The sequence below is a fragment of the Macrobrachium rosenbergii genome, chromosome 52 (genome assembly GCF_040412425.1).
Source record: "Macrobrachium rosenbergii isolate ZJJX-2024 chromosome 52, ASM4041242v1, whole genome shotgun sequence".
NCBI lineage: Eukaryota > Metazoa > Arthropoda > Malacostraca > Decapoda > Palaemonidae > Macrobrachium > Macrobrachium rosenbergii.
The window spans coordinates 30,776,171-30,798,670 of NC_089792.1; the positions used below are offsets into that span (position 1 = coordinate 30,776,171).

Sequence of the window (22,500 nt, forward strand, 5' to 3'; positions counted from 1 at the left end):
TATGTACAGCATAGCCCGAGGTAATATGACAAACTTTGATATTTACTGAACTAATAGAAACATGCATATTTCACTTTCAGCCCTCCACAACATCGCTGGTATTGTCAAATGCTGCCCACAGCCACAGAATACACATTTTGAAAGTATCGTTTTTGATCAGAGTTGGACTTGTAATGGCATTAGGTCACCTTAACAGTTATCTAGATTTCTTATTGTATATAATAAAAAGAAAAGCATTAGTAACTATTCTTGTTATATTTTAATATATGGATGAGTTCCAAGAATTGGAAAATATTTGGTCTGACTCGCTTTCAGTGGGGCTTTTATGAGTGAAATTTCTTTTCATAAATCAAAACCTAGAATGTTTTACGAATCTCAGCAAAGTAATTTTTAAATTGTTACAATTATATTTTCATTTATATATTTTTCATGATAATGTCAACCAACATTTGAAACTAATGTCGATAGGTGTCCGTGATAATGGAACTGTTTAGTATATTCTTCAAAAACTCGAGCACACGCCTTCACACGGATGTTTACTGTACACGAATAAAAAATAGTGCGGCGATGTTTTTAAATAGCTAAGAGTTTAAAGTATTTTATTTAAATTAAAAATCACAAATATTGTGAACTGGCGTACTGACGAGGACAGGAGGTGGTGGGGGAGGGGAAGAAGCGGGGGGTGGGGGCGGTTCTTCGACCCCCACTGAGTATTTTTTTAATTGACCTAGGTATGTCCCATTTCCCTTTTGTTCCGCATTTTATGTTTTTTTCTGTTACTTTTTTATATTTTGTTCATGCTTTAAGTAGCATAAAGAAGTAGCCTTGTTCCTCTTTAAATTGATTATACCCAAAGGTTCATTTGACCATTGTTATATATACATTGGATTTTTTCATCCTGCAATGCTGAAACCATAAATAAATTCTTTCCCCTCTCAACCCCAAATTACTTCAGGGGCGTCCTTGGTTTTTTAATATTTTTTTTGCACTTCGTGCTTAAAGTCGGCTTCTTTACGCCATGAATAAAATTGAACAATAAAATAATATGAATAATCTCAATGAAATTGAAAAATGGATTAAGGGAAAAATGTGATAGGGACTTTCCCTGAGTGTTTCATCTAATGAAATGAATGTTGGTTAGACGAGGATAAAATCAGACACTACAGCACGAAGATGTTTCCCAATTTTTTTTTCTTTTTGCAGTCGTATAAGATTAGATAAAACACCTAAAGCCGATTGATTATAGTCGTTTCGTTCAGGTACGACACTGAACTTATCCCCAAAACTGCAGGTGAATTTCTAAAGAAGATGTATTTGCTGCTGTGATTAAAACAGAGAAAAAAGTTTACTTCCTTGCTTTAAGGAAAGATGAAAGGTAGGAAAGAAATAGAAGTGCAATAAAGAGTGATCCAGGAAATAAGAAGGTAACACACGCATAAGGTGGTAAAATGAACTTGTCAGCCTTTCTGCTGCAGGCTTTCAATAATTGTTCAGCAGCTAAAGATATCTTTATCTTTAGAAACTTTGATAAGAAGAAATAGAAATAGTCTTACTGGATAATCATAAGAGGCATAACACTGTTCTACAAGAATGGTACTAAATTTTCATTTTTTATAGTCAATCATTCATATCAAATGCAGTAATTTCTTTGTGGCAGGTATCTTTATCATCTTCGATGTTAAAGTTTGTTAAAATAACTAGTTTTCTTTTTCCATGAGAATAAACTCAGCCGTTAATTAATTTCCATTGTGGATTGCTTTTTCTTTCGATATTTAATTAAATTGCTTTGTTGCGAAACTTCGACGTGGTTCTTAATTTTTGTACAATAATATGTTAAACTGGTGATGCTAGCTCTTTGAGAATTCCCATTATTTTCCATAGAGCGTTAGTCTAAACTACTAATATTACCACAGATTCTGAGTGATACCACATACCAAGGTTGAAAATAAGACAGGTAAAATGAATTAAAAGAAGAAACGAAAATGTATCCCCAGGATGTGCTCAGTTGTTCAGAAAACAGTTGTTGTCCTGAATGTCACCTTTTATCTGCCGAAAGTTTTGGGCTCTTTCTCTTTTCTGATTGACATTAATTTTTCATCCTGCAATGTGAAACCATAATGCCCATTCAACCCCAAATTATTCACAGGTCTCACTGTGTTTTTTTTTTGCACTGAGGGGAAATCACCGAAGTCATGTTTTTTTTTTTCTGCACTCTCTCTCTCTCTCTCTTAGGCTCTCTCTCTCTCTCTCTCTGGATTAAGGGAAAAATCTCTCTGACTTTCTCTCTGTTTCATCTAATGAAATGAATGTTGGTTAGCCATTATGCATCTGGTTCACGATATGTTTCTAATTTTTTTTCTTTTTGCAGTATTTCCAAGAAGAAAAACGCCTTTTTATAGGTTTCAGTGAAATCGCTGAACTTCTCCCCAAAATGGTATTGTTTATGATACTTTTGTCTCGTTGAACATAATATCCTTTTCTGTAATCAACGGTGATAAGAGGGTAGGTGTGTACTGATAAAATCTTTTGAACGTCAGTTTATTTGTTCCATCCCTTGTTTCTCCTCTCTCATGTATTCTTGTTCATCACCGAGTTCGGATGTCAATAATGTATGCATGCTCGTCTATGATTATTCGTCTCGTATTCTTTCTGGAACACTGTTTTACAAGAATGTATAAATTTTCATTTTTTATGTACAACGATTGCATTTTTTTTGAGTAGCTGATATCATCATCTTCGATGTTAAACGTAGAATAATACTTTTTTTTTCCAAAAAGAAAATTGTTAATCGTAGTTCTCTAACGGATTTTTTTTTTTTGGCTGATAGGTAAGATGGGTGAGAAAGAAGAAGAGTGAGGGCAGTTATTAGCAACCAACATATGGAGCAAACTAGATCAATACAGCAGTGAATTAACGGAGAATCCGTAGCAGAGAGAGAAGCCACCCAAACAACACAGACCTCAGATGGTGGAGAAGAGTATCTTCATATCTTCATCGTGATGAACCTCAGCCATTATATTATTAAGAAAGAAATGCCTTGTGAAAAAGTAATTTTTAAATTTTAACATGCTTAGGTATCATGCAAAATCATTATGACAATTAACATCAAGGTTAAAATGAAATTGAGACTAATTTTTTTATTTTATTTTATGTTTTAAAATATGATTATACTAATAAGAAATAAAGTTAAAATATGCAATATGTACAATTTTACCATGTTGTTATAATGTAAAATTATTATTGTATTATGTTAATATTAGAAAAATTGTACCACTTACAAAATAAAATTGTGGATAAAACCACACTTGACATTACTCTTACTATTTTTCACTTTTCTAAACTATTCCCTACCTAACGGAATCGTGCATGATAAAATGTACGTTTCATTCTATGACAGTAGATTTTTCCTGGACGCAATTAGCATTTTGTTTGATATGATGCAGTGGAATCCATTTTCAGACCATTTAATTGAACCTAAAATGTAAAACGAGTTGCTTTTTCAAAGTAACGCAAGTAAATTCATTTCTTTACATTAGAATATTTACGAAAATATCCATCACAAACGGAAAACCTTTTCATCGTGTTTTTTTTTTTTATGTACCCAATAGGTCGCTTAACATAAGCTACGTAATAAAATATGTTTAGCTGCCAGCTCAGTGGTCTGGTTAAACTACTTTATTAATAATAATAATAGCTGTCCTTACTGTAAAAAGCCTAATACTGCATTTCTTCCGTATTAAGAATAATCTTGATAAACCAGTTTTTGTGCGTATCATTCACACACACTCCTGGATTGAGGTCAGGTCCGTTCTACCGAGAGAGGAGATCGTGCATTTGTTCGTTACTATTCTTGCTATATACGTTTTAAGGTTTTCACCTGATGGTTATATGGTTTAACAAACATGCCGTGTAGATTACACACACACACACACACACACACACACACACACACACACACACACACACACACACACTCATATATATATATATATATATATATATATATATATATATATATATATATATATATATATGTATATATATATTTGTCGATGTCAGTTGATAAACTTGTACAAATAACTGCCTTTACACCTCCTGTTGGCCAAATTCTCCTTTTCTACTTATTAGTTTTCCCAACAAATACGCTTCGCACCAAGGACTTATGAAGAGGTCAATGAACCTTAGTGCCCAAACATTCTCTCTCTCTCTCTCTCTCTCTCTCTCTCTCTCTCTCTCTCTCTCTCTCTCTCATCTGTGAATCAAACCTACTACTGGCATCTTTTTGTGAAAGCTATCCTTGGATTTTAGTGTAAACTTGGATATTTTAAATATTCAGCTGTAGTATATTAATATTCATATATTTCACTGTATAACGATATCCTATATACTCGAATATTTAACTTTATAATTTTGTGTATTAGAATAGTTAACCATATTAGTTTGAGTAATTAAAGACTTGCATTTATCTATCGCACTGAACGTAGCCCACCCCCAGCCAACCAGCGCTTGTGAGACAGGAGGGATACGTTATAGCGTTGAAGCAAAAGTCACTTCAATGAGCGTCTTTTGCTTCATATCGGATGATCAGTGTTGCTGTCTGTGTCAATACAGCCAGCTTTTCATTCCCTTGGAGTGTTTACAATGCAATGCCTGTCTATTTGTTTACTATTGTGTTCGCGTCCTCTGTCACTACAACTTTCATTTTCCTTGTGTGGAATGACCTTGTCGTCATTCGCCCGTACTGTTTCAATGCTGCATACTCACTTTCATATATATATATATATATATATATATATATATATATATATATATATATATATATATATATATATATATATATATATATATATATATATATATATATATATATATATATATATATATGTATGTATGTATATATATATATATATGTATGTATATACATACATACATACATACATACAAAAAAAGATGTATGTGGACATGTATGCAAAGATATTCTTTGCTTTGCATAAAATGGCCATGATCTTGGGAAATACCGAAGTCTCTCATTGTCTGAATGAATTCAGTCTAAATATAATTTTGGAACACGCAAACACACATACTCACGTACGCAAGCACGCATACACACGTACGCAAGCACGTGTGCTTGCACACACACACACACACATATATATATACATATTTGTATACGTGTATATATGTATTATATATAAATATTGTTATATACTGCAATATGTATATATATATGTGTGTGTGCCCGCGCCCCCGGGCGTGTTTGTGTATAAAGATGAAGATATCTATGATGGAAAGATTTAACCAAAGACTATATATATTTTTCAGATATGCCATGACTACTTTGAATTTTGTTTATTCTTTACTGAAGAACAGGCACTGCCTATTTTATGAACGTCTATATTTGTAGTCGTCATTTTAGAGAACTTTGATTGTCATGGTGGAGAAAGTCTCTCTCTCTCTCTCTCTCTCTCTCTCTCTCTCTCTCTCTCTCTCTCTCTCTCTCTCTCTCTCTCTCTCTCTCTCTCTCTCTCTCTCTCTCTTTAAATGTATTTTCACATTTTCGTTACATGTTAAAATTTTGAAATAGGGAGTCAAGTTTTCCTTTACTGTACGTTCACAATAACATCACAACATTTTCTTATGTCTATAATAAGTGCTGTTATCCTTCTGCGCTGCAGCCCTTTGTACTCGATTCCGTAGATAACTGATAACTCTCTCTCTCTCTCTCTCTCTCTCTCTCTCTCTCTCTCTCTCTCTCTCTCTCTCTCTCTCTCTCTCACACACACACACACACACACACACACACACACTTATTGGCTATTCTGCTGATGTGTTTGGGAGATCTGTAAGTTTTGATTTGAAAGCACCGATGAAAGAAGCGTTTCTCTCAAAGCAAGTGAGATCCATTAAAAACTATAAAACTGGAGTATCTTTTTCAATATTTCAAGGTAACATTTCTATCCATTGTTCATTTGCAAATCGTTGCTAATTGCGAAATGATAATATATTTACCACATGTGCAAAGGCTATTAGTTACAGTTATTTCATAAATCATAAAAATACTTTTTCTCACCGAAAGTAATTTTTCCATAGAGAGGATGGCGTCAGAAATGATTAATGTTTTGGGTCTCTAGAAATCTAGTGTGATGAGGTTGCTAGATCAATGCCTTCTCCAACCAGATTATGACCCTCTAAATGAGTTAACAGAAGCTCAGTCGGATTTCAGCGAAATTGGGTAAATGCGTTCCGGCTTGTTGGCTTTCGAATACCCCATATATATATATATATATATATATATATATATATATATATATATATATATATATATATATATATATATATATATATATATATATATATATATTTATAATATGTATATGTATATATATATATATATATATTTTTTTTTTTTTTTTTGAGAGAGAGAGAGAGAGGGTTGGCGTATGGCTCAGGAAGGAAATACAGTGAGAGTTTTTATGGTCTTTTGTTGACTTTACTTGGAGAATATGATAGGGTGGATGTGCAAGTGGTTTAAATGCAAAAGTAGGAGACAGTAAAAGAGGCGGCGTTGATGGTTGATAATGAAGTTCTTGGAATAAAGGAGAACGGAAAGTGGCGTCATTGTTGGAGACGAATGGTACCAAAGTACTATATTCATGCGAGATGTATGCTTGAGCAAGAGAAACTGTTGAGGAAAATAATGTGTTAGATTATTCGTTACTATAAAATTTGGCAGACTAGCGAGTTGATGGATACAGTGTTGAGATGAGAAGTCGTCGAAGTTTTATTTGATCATTGTCTTAATGAACCAAACTTAAAATAGATATAAGACCTAGAGCAAGGCAAAAACGTAGCTATAGATGTAATTAAGACCATTGAATGTGACAGAAAGGACGTGTTAAGAGCATATAAGGAAGAAAATAGGTGAAATATGGGCTAAGGTTAAACTCAGAGTTTGAAGTAGTAGATGAAGAGTTTATAAAATTCCATGATGACGTCTTAAGGAGAACGGGGATTTTTGTGGGTGAAGGAAAATGGAGTAAAATCGTTACATGGTGGGATAACTGGAAATTAAGGTCTAATGAAGAAAAAATGTTCAGTTGCACTACAGAGGAGAGTATCATGTCCAGCTGTCTAGGATAATGTTAGAGGAGAAAAAGAGCCAATAATATGAAGAAGAACTTTAAGGAGAATAAGAAGTTCTTCTGCAGAAAATAAATACAAGGCGAAATTTTAATAAAAAAAAATCTCAAATGGGCATGAAGTGTGTCATAGACGGGAAAGTGACTGTGTAGGTGTAAAATTAAGTCTGATAACAGTGTGTTTCATATTTCCATGACTGTTTCATACTTTTAAGGATGGTATGATACGAGAAGTCAAAGAAAGTACAATAGATATGGATGTCCAGGCTGTGGACTAAAGAAAATGAGTTGGGAATGGAGTGTGGAATGATTGATGTTTGCAGGTAATAAATTCATGATTGGGATAATGAAGAGTAATTACATGAACTAGTGAAAGAATTTGAAATGGCTTCCATGAGGATAAATGGAAACGGGAACGGCAGTGTAATGAATGTTAATAAGGATGGAGAAGGAATGGAAGTAGTTGACTTACATTGGTATTTGGGAGTGATTATAACATGGTCAGATGAGAAAAGAAGCAAGTCACAGAATAGATGGAGGAAGGAAGGCAGCAGGGTATGTGCAAAGGATGCGGAAGAAATTCGCAGAAATTGTATGAAGAGTGGGCTGTTCATTGTTGAAAAAGAAGCAGATGAAAGGTTGAAGTTATTGAGGTTACCTGTTTGTCCGATTTATATTGCAAAAAGAAAAAAAAAACATTGAAAAAGTGAGAAATGTGGAAATACAGTACTTAAAGGGTAGTAAAAGGTGAATTAGGGGTTATGGAAAGTTTTGATTGCCTTAGGTTGTTGAAAAGAGTGTATGATTCGAAAGTGGTAGGTGGGAGTGGGGAGGAGGACAAGATTTATAAATTGCTCGATGGATAGAATGAAAGAAGTACAGTATTCCTTTTAGGCTAGTGGGTTGAGTTCCGAGTTTACCGGTTTTTGGCCACATTCCTACCCCGTGCCCTTTCCAAAACCACCTACAACCCACCGCATTCGATTAACAACAAAGTACACAGTTCGTTGCTTTATGTCAAGTCAACGGAGGTACAATAAATGTTTCATGGAAAAGACCTTCATCGTTTCCTCCTGGATCAAACCGATCTGAGATTCCTCGATGGTGAGCGGAAGTTGAGCACTGGACATCCGGTCCATATGCATAACATATATATATATATATATATATATATATATATATATATATATATATATATATATATATAAATATATATATAAAGATATATATATATATAACTATCTGATATGTATATGGTATATGTTCATATATATATCCGTATTATATGTATATGTATATATATATATATATATATATATATATATATATATATATATATATATATATATATATATATATATATATATATATATATATAGAGAGAGAGAGAGAGAGAGAGAGAGAGAGAGAACTGGAAAGTATGATCTTTTAAAGTCTTTGAGTCAAGGTTTTAGAGATGGAGACATCTTCCTAATCGAGTTTTAGTTCTGTGAGACAGGTGACATTTAACTTGAGTTAGAGGTCTGTACATTCTGCGTCGGTAAAATATTGATGGTTATGCAAGTTTAAAAACATTCTTTTCAATCTCGAACCTTTTACTTCGCTATAAAATTTTGCCCATACTATTTATTGCGTATAATAGTGACATAAGACCGTTCATAATAATGGTATGCAGATGTTGTCATATTACCTCCGTAATAAAACGATAACAAAAGGCCGTGTGGGTGGGATTTATAAATTGTGTACATTGATGTATAGTCTGTTTAAACACAAACATCTAACTTATGCAGCTCCTGCCTCTTGTAGCACTATCTTGTTTATTTCTAAGATGTCAGTATCTTTCTCCGGCCTATTAAGGCTGAGCATGCCGAATATTTTCATTACGGCTGATGTAAGTGCAGTGCCTCTACAGTTACCCCATTCGGCAAAAAAAAAAAAAAAGAAATATTATAGTATTACCGCGCTTGAGCAAAGAGAGAGAGAGAGAGAGAGAGAGAGACTGTGTCTTGAAAATTTTAAACTTACTATTATCGAATCCACATCCCTAGGCATTCTCAAGATCAGATTTAGTAATAGTGTGGAATTCAAAACTGTGTCGCAGACGAGGTAGCATAGGCCTTAAAGTTGAATCATTATGAAAAGCAGGAGTTACAGAGTATATTAGGGAGCAGCACCTTGAAGAACACCTTTGTTACTTCACAAACTGACTTTTCAATGTTATACTTTATTGATATTAAGTAGAGCGACAAAGTTTCGCAGAATTCCAGCACAGGATATGCACAAGCATGTTGCCTTGGGAAAATGCTGGTGAAGTGAAATTTCAAGATGTTTGAGAAAACAATACCTACTTTGCGGCCTTTGAATATGCTAATGTAGACTAAGTCGTTTCCTGAGAAAAAATAAGTTCATGAGTTGAGAATTGTATTAAAAACTAATTTTGAACAGAAGGACAGTTCGTTTTTCATTCTTGAGAGAATTTTACTTCAGCAGAGATCAAAACGAAATACTTCGTCATAGAAAGTAACACCCCTCGCAGACCTTTTAAGTAGCAATTATAGGGAGGGTATACGACTAGAGAGGGTCTAAGTACCTAGAATAAGAGAGGAAATTGTTTGAAAAATAGGAGCTGAAGAGAGTCGAGAAACCTTTTCACCTGTAACACGAGAGAGATCAGCAAGGACCAGAGATGAGACTTGTCATGTAGGCTATACGTCGTGTTTTTTTTCCAGTCGTAGACAACTAAAATATAAGGCCTCTGATCATTATAGTAAAAATTTTTGCAAAGTATAGACGTTCAATAGTGTCTTTTGAGGAACAAGACCAGTCTTATCCAGAAAAAGACGAAACTTTTAAACAGGAGATAATTTTGTTTTCTGTTACAATGGGAATGACCTCAGTTGTATGAGCTTTTCCTGCTTATTGGTACTGGAGCTGTAACCATTCTCTTCGAAATCGTAGAAAAGCGCTTAACTGTCTGACTGCCAGGTATACCCAGAAAAGAATAAATAGGGAATATGTTTAGTGGAAATATTTTAGGAAGTGCAGGAAAATATTAGACATGCCAGGTTTATATGAAGACTTAGGTGCATTTTTTTTAATTGGGCTAGCTTTTATGGATGTAGGTGAAAGAAAAGGTGAAGAACATTGACTGTATGATGTTGAGTAACGTGAGTATGTAATATTAAAATGTTACGATGCTCTTATTGCAGCAATAATGGAGAAGTATCGACTTTCATTATCTCCCATGCCCATGGAGTGCAACATTAAAAGAGCAGAGAGTGAAAATATTTAAGCAGTGAGGTGGTGAGGAGTGGAAACAGTCCAAAGCATTCAGTGGCCTTTTGCCTAATGATTTCAGAAAGAAACAAAGAAGAAAAAATCAGCAAAAGGAAAATAAAGGAACCAAGTTTTAAATATGGTGAATGTTGATGCAATGAAATTGCTGAAAGATCAACTCGTAATTGGACTGGTCGGTACCGTTCTCAGATAGCACTCTGCAGGGCCTGCGTTCGAATCTATTAATTAGCAGAAGAATTAGGGGACTTTATTTCTGGTGATAGAAATTACTCGGTATAATGTGGTTCGGATTCCCACACAAACTGTCAGATCCCGTTGCTAGGTTCTTGGTTCTTAGCCGTGAAATAAATCTAATCCTTCGGGCCAGCCCTAGGAGAGCTGTTAATCGGCTCAATGGTCTGGTTAAACTAAGGTATACTTAACTTTTTTAATGTTAGGCGTGTTTATTCACTCACCGCAAGTACTTCAGTTCTTTGAGTCTCATAAGTTATAACACTCGTGACTTCAGTGCTGCGCAGTTGTTAATACTCTCAACTACTTTTTTATATTTTTAAAAAATTTTGTAGCACATATGCAACATCCAAGGGTAACGAAAAAGGAAGTAATGAAACAAAAAATATATATTTTTTTACTTTGAGTTATGGGATTACATATGTTTTTCAGATAATTGATATAGTAGAAATTGTTATATATTTATAATTTGTACAGCATATGGAAGTTAGTTCCAGTGTCTAGAAAGATTTTGACATTATTTACACAGGAATGAAGATTTTACAGTCTGTTATTTAAAAGATATTTGTAGCATTGCATGATAAGATAGACGTAAAGGAAAGCAAATAAATTTTAAAGAATATTTTAGAAGTTTAGTGTTTGAATATTAAATGGAGAAGTACTGTTAAGGACGCCACTCAGATGATCTATTGTGACCAAAATTGAAATTCTTGTCGTCTGCGTTGCCCGTGCATTTATTTCCTTATATAAATCCATTATGAAAAACTCGTCATACTATTTTCAAAGATTAAAGATTTAACATAAGAGAAACTTACTGATATTGACTTTATTTCTGTAGTGAATCATTCCAGTCGTTCATTTTCTTCTTTCAAACTTTTAGATGGAAACTCAATTTAGTTGTAGAGTATTAATGATTTTCGGTAATTAATGTGTGTGGATGGGATTTAAATAGTGATAGATAGTACCTGTTTACTAAGTCCAAGTCTCGTTGATAAAATTCTCAGGAATATTTCATGTTTGCATAGACGTTTTGCCTCTTTTCAGGCCTTTTTATCATACCTTGTGTTGAATGTTATTGAAATGGAAAATCGTCTGCGCTATCACTCTTGTCAACCTAAAATTTCAATGATGTGTATAAAGGCTTTAATGTACATCATGTCTTCTTGTGTAACAAAACATTGAGATTCTAGTGTCCTGCCAACGGAACCTCTGCTTTTCTCTCTCAGATGTTGTTAGATATACTTCTAAGAGGAGGTAAGTTTGGATTTAAAACAACGTCTTTGATGACGCACGTGAGCCTTCTTTGTAGGCTGGGACTCGAAAACAGAAGGTTAATGGACGAAATGCTCCAGATAACGCTCAGATGCTCGCTGATCACCATGTCTTTCTCGAATTGTTCCCTGCAAAAGGCAATTGTTGTTTATTATATACATACGTACGTACATATACATATATATATATATATATATATATATATATATATATATATATATATATATATATATATATATATATATCATATATGTATATATATATATCAAAAGCATCTATTATTTAATAACCTATAAACATTAACATAATGTATGTGTGTGTGTGTGAGAGTGTGTGCATATGTGTTTTGTGTCTTTTATTAAAGAACATTAAGTCCATAATTCCATTACTATAACATGGTCTGAAGTTGATGACAAATATTTCGGTTTTAAATTCGTGTGAAGAACTCATGTAAGTTTTGTAGAATTGCCCAACTTGATAAGATGTTGAAGAATTCAGGACTTTCAACTTTGTAGTGGTTGACACACCTGATTTTTAGAAGTTTGTCAGATTTACAAAAGCAAAAATACCCTTGGATAGGGTTGAATTTCACCTTGGGTAAGAGAGTCCGGCATCAAGATCTGTGAGGGCTGAGTTGAAAGCCTTGAAGTAAACATCCCTGGCCTGCCGAGACACTCTCCTCCTCACTTCTGGTTCAACTCCTATGCTGAGTAGGTATATGAGGTCGTAGGTTCCTTGACTGTACCTTGCTAAAGCCCAGTCTATTAGCTGAAAAAAAATATTTGAAATGTGGGTGATTATTTGCACATTGGACTCTTGGAATGCATTAAAGTCTCATGAAAAATTAATTGAATGTTTCGGCTGTTACTTCGGTCCCAAACACTGTAATGTTCAAGACCGAAGTAATAGCTGCTGCCAGCTTCCTTAATAATATTTTGTTTTAATGGCCCTCTAAAAAACTATGGGGTACTTCTGTAAATTTTGCCTTACGGACCCATGCGTGCATTGATTGTATTCCTTCCAAATTTTTGGTGTGAAACAATTTTTTTTACCTGGTGGTGTGTTTTTAATGACCATCGCTGTTTAACCCAACGAAATCTGGATAACTTTACCGATTGTGAGAAATTAAAATAATATAATGCATTGAAATGAACAGATTTGATTTATCATCAAACCATGTTCCCAAAAGCAAAAACAGATATTTTTTTCATGTTTTCCAGTCAGTGTCTAAAAACTTTAAATATTTTTGCAAAGGTTTAGGTGGTGAGGTATTATCTACTTTTGTGCATGATTGGAATCTTGGGGTTTATGATGATAATCAGATAACTATCTGTAATTCGGATAACCTAAATAAATGTAACTGTGGCAGATGGTTATATATTTTATATTCAGCAAACTATCTCTAACCAAACCATCACCCACTGTTTGTGGGCTTTCAGTTGCTCGATGAAGACGTTACATGGCAGCAACTACCAAACGTAATCTGTAAAGTACTTCAGACGCTCTTCCTGTTAAACCACTAAAGGGCTCTGTTGGATAATAAAGAGTGAGCGACACTTATTGATTGAAAGAAAAGAAACTATAATGTGGTTCCAATGGTTTCAGAATTTTTCCCGTTTTCGTACTCACCTTTATGTTATATTTTCCATCGGATGTCTTCTTGAAGAAAATATTTGTTGGTTGAATGTCCCCATGAATCGCTGTTGCAAAGGGCTCTCGTGGAAGCAAGTTTTCAACAACCAGGGAAGCAACTTGCTCTTCATAGGGTGTCAGTAGTTCCAGGAGTGTTGCCCGATGAGGTTTGTCACACCACTCCTGTCGCAGGCTGGCAGCGTTAGCGGGAGACAACACGTGCTTTATCAGATTCTAATGTGTGTCACCCTTCCAGAAGGTGGAACTCCGCACACCTAACTTATATGTCGTTAGGAAGAGTATTCTTTCTAGGGACTATTGCTGCTTTGTGTTTTGCAACGAAAAACACTTCATAAAACTGACTGATGTTTGTTTTTCCTCATAATATCCAATGGTTCTCCGAATGCTTTGGAGCTGATAATATAATCAAAACTTGAACATAACTTACAGAACACTTGGTTTTCAAATAGTTCAGCTTCTTCAGTAATGAGTTCGACAGTTTCATTTTAACAAGTTATATGAATTGCGTTTTTGAGTGCTAGATCCTCATGTGCTTTATCATTTTGACAAGTAAAACTGACCTTTGTAAGTTTGTCAAAGTAAATTATTGGAGTGATATCAATAATACTTATCAAAGCAGGAGCCCTTTTCTTTATAATGTTAGGGATCTTTCCTAGATAGTGACCCCTAGGACTAATATTTCTTGGGGGCCATTATCTTTATGATATTTACAGCCTTTTGTTTATGTTTTTACGGTAATCCCAAACGGGCTTGTACTAAACACGCAGCAAACGTGAATTCATATTGGGTTAAAACCAGTTGGGGTCACTATTTAGGAAAGATCCAATTTTATTTATGTATTTCCCACATCCTGTCTAATCAGAAATTTTTATAAGACAGTGGGTTCTGGGAGATGAAGAGTTTTATTCGTTTACATAAATTTGCTAGTTTGATCATATCTGTAAAGATTTTTGTTAAAATATATTCATTGTTGTATTTAACCAAATGCTATGCAATATATCCAATAAAGTTAATCATATAAACTTTTGGGGAATTTATACAAATAGTAGTACTAGTGTTGGAGGATTTTAAGAAAAGAAATTTTACGGTTTTCTTCAACTTGCAATATTTATAACTAATATAGGTGAATTTAACAAGAATATGATTTTATTATATTGTAAAAGAAGCCTATGTCCATAGTATCTGTAGGATTTGAGCCAGTCAGTACATGTAAAGCCACCAGATGTTTGAGTATAAATGTCATGTCTCATAAACTGCCATTATTACTGAGGCCGTTCATAGTTTGCCTCGTTTGATATTTATGATTAAATTTATTGTCACTAGAACCAAACTCTTCTTGTGATTATATCCTCTTATCTTAATATTCCTTAACACTTTCATCTCTGTGGTCGCTTATTCTCTTAACATTTTGATATGATATCGCCCTGTTTTGGAAAGGCATTGTCTAGGTTTTGTATCAGATACATCAATCAGTCATTAGTCATTAAGGTTTTCCTCCATTCATCTACCTAAAGCTGCGTAAAATATGTAAAATTTTGAATTTTTGAAATGGTATGCTTAGTTTATGTGATATACTACACACATGAGAAACAAGGATTTTTTTCCTGGCTTCATAAACCAATCAGGATGTTGGAGATCAGCAGTGTTCTGATTTTATTGCGAATTAATGATAAGAATTAAGACATTTGAATAACTAAAACAAAGATTTCGTCTCACCGTTCGAAGCCAGCCTTGGGAAAGTAAGTAAACATTGGACTCTCAACATCAGCAACATGGAAACATCTCGGAAAAGACTTTTGCAGATCCAGTTGTGTCACCAACTTGTAGGCAACTACTGTTCCATGGAATCTTCCAATAGTCTCGGCAACTATTAAGACTTCTGCATCAGACAATCCTTCCTCAAGAAATTTTGTCTAGGAAATGAGACATAAAGAAAAAAGGTAATCGTTAGTTACCCTCTCTGTGTTATACCATGAATTTCGTTCTTCAGCAGTGAAAATGAAGGGCATATTAGCAAACATATTCTGTACGATGGGAAGTTGTTTTTTCATAACAAATAAATCATTTTAAGGATCTGCTTATAAGACCCATCCACCTGGTACCCTAGGTGTCGAAGATCTGGCATAACAAGAGTGAAGTAGTCCTCAGTGCTGATGGCCAGGGCATGAGCTGGTATGATATCGCCTACCATAGCCTTGGTCCACTTGCTCCTCCCGTCAGTTCTGGAGGTTCTTCGACGTTCTTGTTCCCACATGCTCAGCGTTCTCAAAAAATTGTCATATTGACCCACCTCTATGTGATGCATTCCTTCCGTTATCAGCAGATTTCTGAAATTGAGAAAAAATGTACCACTAAAGAAATTCCATTTTCCATAATTTTTAAGCTAATTATATTCTTTCTTATCTTAAAAAAATAATTATCATTTTCAGCACTTTATTATTGAGTTTAAAGTACATCTTTGTAGTAGTGATCGTTGAAACAATTTGAGGCCGATATAAAATTCAGTACCGAGCTAAGAGAAGAAATTATTAACTTCATCATTTATGGATGATTTTATTAGTCGTACATTAGTTTTAACAAACGAAATTTTCATTTAAGTAGCATCACCTGCTAATATATTTAATATAGTGCCTTGATATTTTTTATAGAGAAAGAAGGCATCGTGCTTACCCCATACAAATGGGAAAAACAAGCACGTTAAAAGAAGAAGACAGTTAAGAGAGACTCACGCCATATTTCCAACGGTGGGGACGACCTTCACAACAAAAGTTTCTTTGCGGGTTCGCCGTTTACCTCCTTGGGCCACAGCATCGCTCTCGACATCATACTCAACTCGAACGGTGGCCCTTGTGCTCGAGAAACCTGCGAGCTTGTCTTGCGAGGGGCACTTGGCCACGACTCCAGTGTCTGAGGGTGATGGCCTTCGATGGTGATGACATTCCTGAGGGCCGAAGTCTTTGTGGTCATGGTGTGCTAGATCTCAAACATGACCCCCTTTTTAGTTTGTTAGCTTACTCTGAAAGATATACAGTTGGAATCACAAATAGGAGGGTCGCCACTTGATTGGTGGTTTATGGGACGTATCAACATTGCTAATTCTCTGTATTTTTATTGATCTGTCTTGTCAGGATTCATTTTTATTATTATTTTTTCTTGTTGGGCCAATAGCAGCCGATTTCTGTTGGTGACAATACCGATTCCTAAACACACTGTAATTTTAATAAGCTTTGCTGAGAAATTTTTGTCACCATGTCTACAAACCAAATTTTAAAATAATAATTTTTAAGGAATATATATACACAGTATATATATATATATATATATATATATATATATATATATATATATATATATATATATATATATGTATATATAAATATATATATATTTATATGTATATGTATATACTATATATATATATATATATATATATATATATATATATACATACACTATATATACATAAATTTGCAAACCTGGGCCATAATTGTGGTTTTAGCTAAAAATATGCGGAAACCTAGTATGTGATTTCAGAGAAATAAATGGAAAGATTAGGATGAAAATGAGCATTGATAAAGTTAGAGTAACTGCGAATACCATACAACGCAAACGTAGACTTTAGTAACGGCGTCCGAACATGTGGCCTGGCATTGGCTTCCACTTAATAAAGAACGTCAAGAACGTCCCTGGAATACTGTACTTCCTTACCTAACCTAACCTCAACTCGGGGCATCATACCCTTACCAGAGGGGGAAGGAAGGATGGACATAAAAAATCAGAATCTCGAACGTAAACCCCAACCATTGGTCTGCAAAAACTGGTAGGTGAAGCTTTTGAGGGATTTAACCCCAGAAAGACCAAGTGATTAGTCTTTTACATTAACATGAAAGAAAACGAAAATATGAAGTAATTTAAAATTGGTAGTTACAAAATTGAACTTGCAAAATCATTTAAGTAGTTGGGGTATACGAAAGGTACTGTAGGAATGTGAATTTTAACTGATATAATCCGCATTAGGAGTACTGTAAATTTTATGCTGAATTTAACACGATGTTAAAATTTTTCGTAGACAAAGATGTTAAACTATTTTTATTTAAACAGTTTTGTCTGCCGGTATATGGTTGGGAAATGTGGTTTGATAGGTCAGACTCCTAGAATTTATTTATAAGTTACGGTGTGGGCTATCGTAAGGCAGTCAAAAAGATTTTGGATCTTTCATATCATGAACGTCATCAATATAACTGTCAAGAGGCCCAGATTTTAACATTCCAACATATTATAAATATGCCTAAGATTATGTCTGTGTTGCAGTTGCAAATTAACCCATGTGATTTTATTCTTAAGATTTTATAGTTTTTTAAAAGCTTCCGTTTTCGCACAGAACTTTATGAAATTTGAAAAGCCTTTCAAATTTCATAAAGTCCTTACTATACAATTATAAAAATGCTATTATAGTAAGAATTGGCTTTCTTCAAAATAATGAAAAGCAAACAGAGAAGCTTGTCTTATACATAGTTAATTTACTTGGATTTTTTGTATTACACTGTTTCACTATTAATATTTAAATATTGCCTTTCCAGGCTTTCGTATGTTTCACTCTGACATATTACAGTAGTGATGCAATGATGGTTAACTGCATGTGGTGAAGATATAGTTTAGAAAGATAACGTGACTAAAATTTTAAGGAATTTATATGAAAACTTGGTTTTATGTGCACATGAAGAAGAAGAAGAAGAAGATGTGAGTACAGATGTGCTTGATCATGAATGCTTTTACGTAAATAACTACGCATTCCGACTTAGTGTATTTTACGAGACTAGATTTATACCAATGTACCTTGGATGTGAAATAAGAAGAACTGAAATTGGTGGGCGTGTGTGTGTGAGAATATCTCTCGATGTGGGTCTGCATGCTTATGTGTTTGTATTGCTGAGTAAAATTTAAGTAAACTGAATCAGTCGAAACTCTTTAACATTTTACGAAGCCTTGAAGATCGAGAGTTCGCTAGACACCGGATTTTCTGAAATTAGTTTGAGAAACAGCGTAGGCTGATGGTGTCGCATTGAAAGTGAATGAAGTCTGTCATGAGAGAACTGAAGAAGGGTTGCATGCAAAGGAAAAAGAAACTGCGCTTATGTTAGGAGAAATGTAGGTTTCTGTATTTGTAACTTGAATAGTTGCCAGAAAAATTGTAAAAAAAAAAAATCCTCCTTGTTCGTTGCATGTGGGAGTGACAGATTCCTGAGAAATAACTGAATACAAATCGTCATATATTATATATATATATATATATATATATATATAGATATATATATATATATATATATATATATATATATATACTTGTATATATATTATATATATGTACATAAAGACATACATATATATTTATATGTGTATGTATGTATGTATACGTGCGGGTTCAGATAAACAATAAACCGACAGTGTACTAAAAAGGAAGATGTATATACCTGGCATTCTTTTAATTGACGTTAACATGATGAAAACCTCCGTAGGGGGGTCGTGCTGTCAGCGTACTTCACGCGGTACACTGTAGGCATTACTTGAGGTTCTTTGCAGCGTCCCTTCGGCCCCTAGCTGCAACCTTTTTCATTCCTTTTACTTTACCTCCGTTCATATTCTCTTTCTTCCATATTTCCACCCTAGCAACTGTTTCAACAGGATTTTCAGCGCTGAATGACCTCATAGGTCCCAGCGCTTGGCCCTTGGCCTAAATTTCATATTCCAATTCCACCTTGAGGAAAATAGCATTTTGAAACACTGTTGCTGTTTCTAAAGGAGCCACAATAACAAAAACCACTGGTCTTAGCCTTTTTTTTTTCTCTCATTTCTTTCCATTTGAGAGAACTTTCCGTTTACGTTTCTCCTATCTCTGTTCGTTTGTCGGTGTTCTCTCATCACAGTAATCTCAGTGAATTGGTTAATGCGTTTTTTGGAGACTAAAGTATTTCTCCAGCAGCAAAAATGATATCAGCTCCAATTTCGCAACATTTTTAAACGGTTATCTTGTTCACAGAATGAGTTTTTATTTATTATGCATACATATGAAGGCTATTGATAGCGAGAACATAAGATAAAAAAATCTTTTGGAAAGTAAGAAGCAGCAAAGCCTTAAAATAGTTTTGTGTTGTATGTTCTCCGAAAATATTTTACAGGATTCTCCTTCTTTTACTCGTTTTTTCTTTTATCTAAGTAACAACGAAAAGAGCATTGACCTTCCGTTTGTTTTTGGGCTTTAAAATAACGTTTTAGAAAAGATAATTAAACATTCCAGGAAACTAAGAACCAACATCTGTATAGCAAGAATTTAAGGAAAAGAGAAAATGTAGGAGTGTGAGGAGAGAAGGGGAGGGAAAGGGGGAGTAGGAAGGGGAGGGGGAGGATGGGGGAAAGAGGGTGGGGGAGGAAGGGGGAACAGGGAGGAAGGGGAAGGAGGAGTGAAGGGAGGGAAGTGGGAAGGAGAGGGGCAAAGGAGGGAAAGTGAAGGGGGAGGAAGGAAGGAAGTGGAGGGGAAAGCTGGAGGGGGAAGGGAAGGGAAGAGTAAGAGGAAAGGGAATGAGAGGGAAGGGGAGGGGGAAGGAAGAGGGAAGGTGAGTGGGAGGGGGAAGAGGAAGGGGGAGGAGAATGGAAGAGGGAAGGGAAGGGAAGACTGAATGTGAGGGGAGGGATGAGAAGGAGGGAGGGAAGGCAGGGAGAGGGGGAAGGGAAGGGGAGGAAGAGGAAGGAGAGGTGGAGGACACAGCTAAATTAACACTTAATCTTGTGTTCGGGGAGGAAAGGGAAGGGGGAGGGAAGAGGGAAAGGGAGGGGGAGGACACAGCTAAATTAACACTTGATCATGTGCTTCAGTGTGCAAGCAAACAAACGTTTCAGAGTTTTAGTATTATATAAATAGATAGATAATTGAGCGTAATTCAGCCAGCTTCTCGTAACACCACTTGTTTTTCACACACATTAAGAAAACGGCGTCTCTTCCAATGTTGTGAGCAGTCCGTATCTGAGCATCAGGAAATTTGAATTTTGGTTGCTAATTTGAATGGCCCACTATAACTTTAAAATTCATTATTTCAAAACAAACCCCAAAGGCACCTCCAGAATACAAGCTTTTCAGAAAACTAAATGTCACAACTGTATCTTTAATGTTAATACCTCTACAGATATACATAGGGTCCCTCACCCATCCACAAACCCACCCACCCCTACCACACCCCTGAACGCCAAAAATCGATATATTGATCTCCAGAACGGTTTAACGGATTACGAGTAAATTTGGCATGATTAGAGACCTTAGTGGGAAACCTCTAAAACCAGAGTTTCATCCCGGTCGGTTGAATATTTCCAGAGTTATAACGGGCCAAAGTCGGGGTTTTTGTGTACACCAGTTGATGGGCTTTACTAACCTCCAACTGCCGTGGTTGTTGATCACATTGACTAGTTGTATAAGAGCTTGATCGCCTGTACTTTCAATTAAGGGCAGTAAAAATAAAAGCTACATGTCCCATTGTATTAAGCTGGGGTTTGTTTTTTTCAGTAATTTAAAAATTCCATTTTTTCCAGCACACACACACTGGCGTGTTTGTAAGAGTGTGTGTATATATATATATATATATATATATATATATATATATATATATATATATATATATATATATATATATATATATATAATATATATATATATATATATATATATATATATATATATATATATATATATATATATATATATATATATATATATATTTCTATCTGTGTGTAATTTGCTCCGGGAAACGAAAGCAGTTATATTGAGTTGATTTTATCATCCAATTGTTACGAAAGGCAACCATGATCGAAAACTATAGCAGAGTAAATTCATTACACATGTAGTTGGTGGTGGGAAGTTTTAAAAATCACTTTTACGCAGTATCAAGAGGTTCTGCCAATTCATTTTATATTTATAATAAGTTTTTTTTTTTTCCTGAAGTTGTAAGTACTTTTCTGTTTTTCCAGGGTTTGATTAGTTTGTATACTGTTTCCCTTTCTCAGTCTGATATGGCAATTTCAGTTCTGTGTGATTAGTTTTTATAATAGTCTATTCATTTCTTTCTTTTTGCGATTAATCTTTATTCTGTCGGTATGGCTAATATACCAGTAATCCGACAACTTGGAATGATACGGTAACGGTATCTGAAAACAACCTAAATGAACCGTCTTGAAAGGCGCACTCCCTCTTTCCTTTAAACTTTGTCGCAGTCCTCAGACAATCAGTCAAGGAAATTTGCATGTTTGAAATGATTAAAGAGAAAAAATTTTATTTCTTTATCTTTCACCGGTTGCCATGAAAAATATAGTCGCTTAATTTCATTAACTTCACATGTATTAAGTATTTTTCCTTCGTCATAAATGTTTTCTGCAATTTGGATTGAATGTTAGTGATGTTTTTATATCAGAGGTTGTTTTCAAAGCCAAATTAGTGATTTATCGGATAATTCCTGCATGAGTTTAGATTTACCTATATCTGTCTAGTGTTACAGCCTGACATAATGATTCGCTGCCAGCATAATTAGGACCAATGTTAATGCAGTGTAGACTTGCAAGCGAGGGATTATTTGTTGTCTTCACTCTCCGGCCGTATATGGTTAACTGGAAACAACAGAATGCAAGGCAGGACTAATTTCGTCGTCCAATCTTATAAGTCTTACTGTAGGGATTGTCAACATTTGTAGAGCGTCTCTGTCTTTTCTATTTTTATTGCGTACGGTGTTATCCATCCTCGAGATTCTCTGTCTTTTTTGGTACTCTGAGAATTTAGAAGAATGTGATATTCTTGCAATGGGCTGAATTGTTTTTAATGTTTTATGACATTGCATTACTGTATTATTTAAGCATTTGCATCACGATTTTT

At 34.7% G+C, this 22,500-nt stretch overlaps 2 protein-coding genes across 2 annotated transcripts in view; one reads left to right on the forward strand and one right to left on the reverse strand.

The window, feature by feature from the left end:
• LOC136833787 (uncharacterized) overlaps positions 1-22,500 on the forward strand; it is an 821,801-nt gene that overhangs the window by 169,914 nt on the left and 629,387 nt on the right. The gene's annotated exons all lie outside the window — the stretch shown is intronic.
• LOC136833954 (uncharacterized) overlaps positions 11,060-22,500 on the reverse strand; it is a 26,993-nt gene continuing 15,552 nt past the window's right edge. The window contains exons 3-8 of the mRNA XM_067096232.1: positions 16,322-16,571; positions 15,688-15,919; positions 15,309-15,505; positions 13,569-13,764; positions 12,532-12,707; positions 11,060-12,067 (exon numbers count right to left, since the gene is read on the reverse strand). Coding sequence (XP_066952333.1) covers positions 11,890-12,067; positions 12,532-12,707; positions 13,569-13,764; positions 15,309-15,505; positions 15,688-15,919; positions 16,322-16,571 — 1,229 coding nt within the window. The 3' untranslated portion in view covers positions 11,060-11,889. The remainder of the gene's footprint in view (positions 12,068-12,531; positions 12,708-13,568; positions 13,765-15,308; positions 15,506-15,687; positions 15,920-16,321; positions 16,572-22,500) is intronic.